At 39.8% G+C, this 7,423-nt stretch overlaps 1 protein-coding gene across 1 annotated transcript in view; it reads right to left on the reverse strand.

Moving 5' to 3' along the window:
- Window positions 1-7,423, reverse strand: part of LOC109467775 (la-related protein 1-like) — an 8,380-nt gene that overhangs the window by 691 nt on the left and 266 nt on the right. The window contains exons 2-5 of the mRNA XM_019765826.1: window positions 4,639-5,538; window positions 1,684-1,751; window positions 1,105-1,212; window positions 4-81 (exon numbers count right to left, since the gene is read on the reverse strand). Coding sequence (XP_019621385.1) covers window positions 4-81; window positions 1,105-1,212; window positions 1,684-1,751; window positions 4,639-4,993 — 609 coding nt within the window. The 5' untranslated portion in view covers window positions 4,994-5,538. The remainder of the gene's footprint in view (window positions 1-3; window positions 82-1,104; window positions 1,213-1,683; window positions 1,752-4,638; window positions 5,539-7,423) is intronic.

The following is a 7,423-nucleotide window of genomic DNA, read 5'->3' on the forward strand; positions in this document are numbered from 1 at the left end:
TGCGGTGCCGTTGTGTTTGTTCTCCTTCAGTGAGTCGTCACTGGTGTTATCCTTCTCTGGCTTCTTTGATACAGGAGACTTCTACAGAGGGTTACAAATGTTCTACTTAGTACAACAAGCTCCGACTTATTCAAGTTGACTAAGAAACAATTTCAAAATGAGTTAGGTAGGAGCTGGTGGTAGCACCTTGGAAAAACATGTTGCACTTTCAGTTACAGTGCTGGAAAATTTTAGGGTAGCTAGGTAGGGATTCTTTTTCTTTTTTTTTTTCAATTTCTTTTTCAGATTTTGGGTGAACTGTGTAAAAGGATGTAAAACTGAAATGTATTAGGACCATAAACTAATGATAAAGGTGTGTTAAGCTGCTTCTTTTCTATTTTGGGTATCTTTGCCTAATATGCATAAAGGCCACAGAATAAATTTGCCCCACCTAGACCTAACTACTTTTCGTCGTACCTTAAAATGATCAGGACACAAGGTATGATTCTATGATACTGACCAAATTGTGTACAAAGTGGGCTCATTTTTAGGTCTCTTCTGAGAATCCCCTTCTAGACTACTACTGATGTTTCCCTAGGGGTTTTTGTACATGTTAAGCTGTCCTACCTGGTAACTTATTAGTCAACTCACTGGTGTGTGAAACCATTAATCGCTGTGCAAGACTCAAAACATTGCATGGCTACACTGGTCCTTCATGGGTGGGTACTACTGGGTAATATGGTATTTCAACATTTCAAGCCATACAGTACCACTGCATGGAAGGCAAAAGCTAAGGTTCAACCATACTTTTACAAAGCATAATTTCATACTCAAGATTCCACCAGTGTTCCAGTATTCCAACATTCATTTTTTTCAGGAACACAAAACACAACATTACTTTTCCTAGGAGTAAATATCAGGTTTTGCAGGATTGCTAATTACAGAAAAAGTGGGCTCTTTCATTTTCCACTGCCCCCCCAAAAAAAGTTACAATTTAGAGCCAGCTTTTAGACAAGAACAGTCACATGTTAAGTGCTTCATCATTGTCTGTCCTATTCCTATCATTTGCAATTAGCCCTCGGGCATGAACTCGCAATGTAAATTTTGATTGACAATATCACCTACCATAGCAGTTGCCACCTCCTTGTCTTTCTCCACTTTCTCCTTAGGTGTGGTTTGTTGGCACAGCTCTCCAGGAGTGGGCCAGTTGGTGATGTCAGTGAAGTCACTGGCCTAGAAAAGGTACCAACAGATGGTCCGTCAACACATACTTCATTCCTGTATCATTCATTCATCAGTTACCAGCTTAACTCTGCGACTGGCTAAAACCAAAACTGGACGGACCAGAATGCAAACACAAAATCTGAGACTGCATTCTTCACAGTGTAGCAGCGACACCTAGCTGCAGTGCAAAGCAGAACCAGTCAGTGTTGCCCTGAGGAACATGACAGACGGTCACCAAAATGTTGGCTAAAACACCTTTGTTACACTAATTTAAAGTGTGCTAATATACATGTAACATGCTTCAACCTTGCTCTTTGGACCTTTTTTCTTGCATGTGTTTGTCCTTCAGGAATCAACAAGGGAGTTAATAAAGCTAACATAGCTGCACTACAACATCTTTGAATAGTTTTACCAGGTTGGTAAGGCACTGAATAATTTTTGTTTGGAAACGAATGTATATAAAATAAAATCAAAACTCACCTTTTCAGACTTGCTGTTGGCTGCTTTGACTACCATTGGCTTTGGGGGTGTTTTGTGTACGACTGGAGCTGTAGTGAGTAAAAGTACAAGAAGTGTCAATTCTACTGATACATGGTATTAATTTTTCTTACAATCCCTGTTTCCAAGGCAAACCATGTAATATTTTTAATCCTTTAGTATCTATTTAGCTTCACAAAATATCAGAAATACAGAACACCAAACAAAATAATTGGTCTGGTTTATAAAGTATCATTCCTTGTAGGTTACCAGATGGTTAGCCTGGGTACCATCCGGATTTTGCTCCCCTACGCTCGAAAAGATTTTTTGAGCGTAGCGGAACAAAATCTGGATGGTACCCAGGCTACCAGACGGTAGCACTGTCTAGACATATGTGAGCCCTCATTTTTATTACCATTTAATGATTATACTGCATGGTGGCAATTTCTGATTATGGCTGTTCTGTATCAGAGGAGGGTGGGAGTATGCGTTATGAATAATGGCTTGTGTTATGATTTATAAATGGGCACATTGCACTCTCCTGGCTGTTGTTTCAGGAACGGCCCCTTTACTTTAGCTTTAATGCATACACAGTAATAATTTCCCTTATATTTCTACAGAGATGAACAGACCAGGACCAAAACTTAAACTTTGTCTAGGTAACCCTGTTCTGATATCTTATTTCTTTTTTGCTCCTTTACTGTGAATCTCTGTGATATTTTCTGTTTGACTAACCAATCAATCATATTACATGTAATTACCAAACAATCAAAACAAAATTTCGTTACCAATTTTTGGTAGCATGCTAAGGAAATCTTTGTGTGTTTTTTTTTAGAAAGATAGTTCAACTACCAAAGATGGTACACTTTTACTTTAGTACAGTCTGTTTCATTTTCAACAGGACGATATGCATAAATGTTTGCAGATATGCATAAATGTTTGGCAATTGCCAAAGAATATGGCCAAATTACATTGTGCCTATATGGTCAACATACTTTACATGGAGATCATCACTTGAAATTTAACTGTGTCTTTCCTTTCACCGATCATAGTTTTACCACAGTGAGTGTTCTACGCAATAACTGGCAAAATCATTCTGGAAATCTGTCACATCTGCCCACCTCCCTAACCACTGCTCCTAATGCTGGACAGGAAGTACAAATTGCCTCACATTTTTGGGAACATGCCATGTTAGGGACTAGTGCAAGAGCTATGTGAGGAGATGTCATGCTTGAGCACTTCCTCTAACCTAGCACTTCCTCTGGCACATAAACCTCTTCTGAGAATTCTGTTCTCGCATTCCAAGACATGAGCCTTTGTCAAATAGTTGTTATTCTTGTCATAAAAACCCCACGTGGTTGAGTCTAAACAACATACTGATATCTGGTTTGACTATCTAATTTTCTAAATACCACCACCAAGGGAGTCAAATTGGTAAACAATTACCATACTGAAAGTCATGTAAAGTATAGTAAGGTATTTTCAAATATTTTGCAGTTACTACCATGAATTTTTGATAACACAATAACATGATCTCCATAAACATAGATACTGAAAAATACAAACTCTAGAAAGTATTGTCTTTTTTTTGCAGTTAACAACCTGCTTTAGTGAAAGGGATACTATTTTGAAGGCTTCAAATACAAAAGATCACACAGAAGCTTTGCTTTGGAGAGCTGGTATTAAAGCCTAATAATACTCAGCCCCATTCGTTTTCAAGGAACTGGTTATAAATAGAAGCCCATACATATATATAGGCAGCTGACCATGGATACCAAAGCTCAAGCTGATTGATGTACTAAGTAATTCCACTTCGACTGAACAAGACCTTTGTAACATGTATTCACACCAGCTTTCAACCTACACTTTGTTTGGGCCTATCAGTATGCAATTTGGAGACAAAAAACCATACTTACAAATTAGTTTTCAGCCCTCATTGGGAACAAAATAAGAGCGGATGTGATCCTATTGTGCATGTAACAATGACTTTGTTTGAGACGGCTCAGTGATTAGTCCAGAAGGGAGCAAAACAAAACAAGATTACCAAGTGCAATTACATTTGTTTACATAGGAATGTAAGGTAGTTACCCAATAGTGATGCAACAACTATTCATAGATATTGTGTCATGTGCCCCGGTTTGATGTATACAAACCAAAGTATTCACTGTTTATGTTTGATCTAACATTCATTCTCACATTATATGGTTGCTTGAATACCACCAGTTTCCCTCTACTGTTGGTAAATCTTCAAATTTGGCTTGTTTACATCTATTGTTGTGAATACTGTATTTCAAAATGGCTGCATATTTCAGTTAGGTCACACATCATGTTACTCCCCATCAAGATCTTGCTTTCCTAAATTTTCAGTTATACCTAGGCCTAGATGTCTTTTTTAGCTGTTAGTCCTTCTTGTCTGCTTATGACTTATGGAAACTGGCACATCCACTTTTGTGGTATTTTGCATAATTTTCAGATTCCAGTGAGTAACAGTTTCATTAGTCAACCAAACAAAATGATGTTGTCAATTGACTGACTACAAATATATTCAATTTCATACCAATTACATCATTTATTTCTTAGTTTTTCCTCTTCATGAGTTAAGTTAGGAATGTACATTCCCGATGTTTGCCCCTTTAAACAACAGTGGTTTATTTATTAAGTTGATGGTAGTACTTGATTAAATTTACAGCATCTGCTGTTCTTCCCACCACAGGTAGTTATCCATTCATGTAATATTTCACTTATTGTTGAACGTAGGGGGGAGGATTTGGCTGAAGAAGTTGTAACTAAGGAATCAGACACTTCTAAATCTAGCGTTGTCTAAAAACCGCAGATAAATAATGCTGCCCCTCCCCCATTGGGGTGGGGGGGGCATTAAGAGGTCACTCAACCAGGACATATTCCTTAGCTCTAAAGATTATAAAAATATGAGACGCGTGCGACTTTGTCACGGCCTACCTCCGGGACTTTTCTGTGGCTGTTTAGGCGGTGGCTGTTGCTGTTTTTCTGATGTCCTGTTTTTCGTCCATGGGTTGACTTTAGGTGGCGGAGCGGCTACGATTTCCTTAGGTTTAGATACTTCGACCTTTGTGTCTGCTGAGTTTGCATCCTGTTCTCTGTCCGTCTCTCCCTCGGCTTGTGCGGGTCCCGGGGACGCTGGCTGTCTTCTCTCCGTTTCCAGAGATTCTGAACGAGTCCTAGTACTGTTTGTTGTGTCTCCCTGACCGCCCTCTTGCACATTTCTAGGAGAAACGGGCTCTCTAGTCTGTTGAGGACCGCTGAACGCTGGCTGGTTGGCCACTTCAGCCGCCATATCCTGATACGCCGATATCACGACTAAGTCGGCAATAAACGCTTAAAATCTTTCCCAGCTGGCCACCGATCACCTCCTTAAAATACAAGGTTCGGGTGCACGCTGCTGTAAAGTGCGGTTGAGTGTTCTGATGGTGTCCTTACCGTATGGACGGTGGAAAATCCAAAAGAACTTTCAATATGGAACCTCTGGCACGTCAGCACGTACAACGTGCAACGGCCACGTTCCTTCGACCCTTGCGGGGCAGCCGCTGTTGTTGTCGGAAACTGCTGCCAACCCAAGGTGCTACGTCCACAAATCGGCTCGCAGTTGCGGACGAAAACCCAGAACCGCTTCTCTGGCGTGTTTCTCCTGCGTGGCAAAAACACGGACTCTTCAAACTGACCTGTGAACCCGACAGCACGACTCAATAAGTGTGCGGTACGTACGATCTGGGAAGAAAAGTTGGCCGGTCGTCCACCACGTGGAACGAACTGCGTTCGATAACTGGCGGGATGTCTCCGCGAGAGCAGTCTTCTCTGTCACAAATGTTTCTCTGATGTTACCTCTTCACTGAGGCAAACTGTGAGGTGTGGACGAGGGGTAACAGCGCGGAAACATGACGGAGAAAACAGGACAGCAGGCACACCATATCCCATACGCCGCCATTAAAGAACAGGAGACCCCGCTACGGCGCATGTGCGGTTATGATGTCATGTGGCCGCGTGCGTTTTTTGGCAACGCCTACTAAACGGAGCTACATGATATACAAGTTTCACAACAACAGCGTTTCCTTGATAGGCAATCAGAGATAGCTGTCTTCAACACCTTATATAATACAAGGACACCTATACATTGCTCCCTTGGAGCGGAGTAACAAAACTACATGAGGTCACACTAAATGCCATCAATGACAGCTACAAGCATCATTTGTAATGAATACCTGTTGCAATAGACCATATAATACTTCATAAATAATGAAGAGTACCAATTAAATTGGTGTGGACTTAAATACCTAGTCATAAAATGTCTACATGTATTTTCCTGGAAAACAAAGACATCAAGACAGATGCTCCTTGAAGTGTTTTATTACTTATTGCATAGTTTCTGCAAGGGTGTACATTGCTGAGTAGCATAGTAACATAAACAGCCTCACAGGCCGGCCACTCAAGTACAGTGAGCGCTGTACCTGTTCAAACATGTACATCTTGTCATCCTATGGGGCTACTTGTGTGTTACCAGAAATAGTATTCCATGTACTTGGGCTATTGGCAGGTTGTAGCAGTTTCACAGTGATGTATACTAATGTGTTACTATTACTAGGTCATTGGTCATCCTCAACAACGAGGGATGAACAAGAACCTACATGTACTAGCCATTGGATGCAATCAATCACCCATATATACAGTCTGTATGGTCAGCTGAGCAATCAACTATAACCATTCTAAATCTAACACTGGTAGTTATGACATGAGGGAAGTGGACATCCTACCGGTACTAAGGTTTAATCAGATCATGCTTTTTGTGTCATGTTGGTGTCACATATTACCTAGCTTCTATAATTCATATTAATTGGAATGCTATCAATGTGGAAGATTAATGATTTGTCCATCATGCTGCTTCTCTAAACATTGAGTTTTACATAATAATTAACCACTGTTTACTCATTGGGTCAACTTAAGGTTGGGTGTCACAGTTATTATATGAAATGATGATGGAAATGTACTAAGAAATGGCAGTAAATCTCAATATCAGACAGATTTCCTCATCCAGAAATTTTGTTTTGCCATCCTGAAATTGCAATTGGAGGCCTTTAAACAGTGTAGTAGTTGTCAAAATCTGCCTACTTCAGCTTGCGGACCTATCACATTTAAATCTTTCAAAGGAAGGGTGAAAAGATATAATTCAATTCCTGTACACACTTAGTAACACACTCATTAGATGATCTCCAATTGACTAGTCCTTATAACTGGTGCATATGATTATAAATAATGAAAGCCATGAAGCTTGATGGACGGAAGAACATTTGAACATAGATTATACGGAAATATTTTCTGATAATTGTAATGGACCCTTGTGTACTAAAATACTGTATGCAGAAGAACTTAATAAGGCAGAAAAAAATGTAATATCTTTTTTTTTTACCTTTGGTCCAAATTCTATTTACTCTGAGTAGATTGTATCACATAGCATTACATGTATGTATCAAGAGAACCTCCTAGCATATATTACAACGTTTTGTGTTTGGTCCCCTTTCACCCACCAACACCACTCACATAAGGTCTCACCCCTTTTGACAAGTAACCTGTGAAAGACCAACCATCTACTAGTATGTCATTATTATTTTATAGCTTAATATACTGCCCCCTGTCCTATATCATATTTTAAAAAGGCAGTACACAATGTACAGTCTACCTGTAATCCTACCTACAAACACACAGCATTCACAGT

The sequence above is a fragment of the Branchiostoma belcheri genome, unplaced genomic scaffold (assembly GCF_001625305.1).
Source record: "Branchiostoma belcheri isolate BF01 breed outbred unplaced genomic scaffold, Haploidv18h27 scaffold19, whole genome shotgun sequence".
Lineage (NCBI taxonomy): Eukaryota > Metazoa > Chordata > Leptocardii > Amphioxiformes > Branchiostomatidae > Branchiostoma > Branchiostoma belcheri.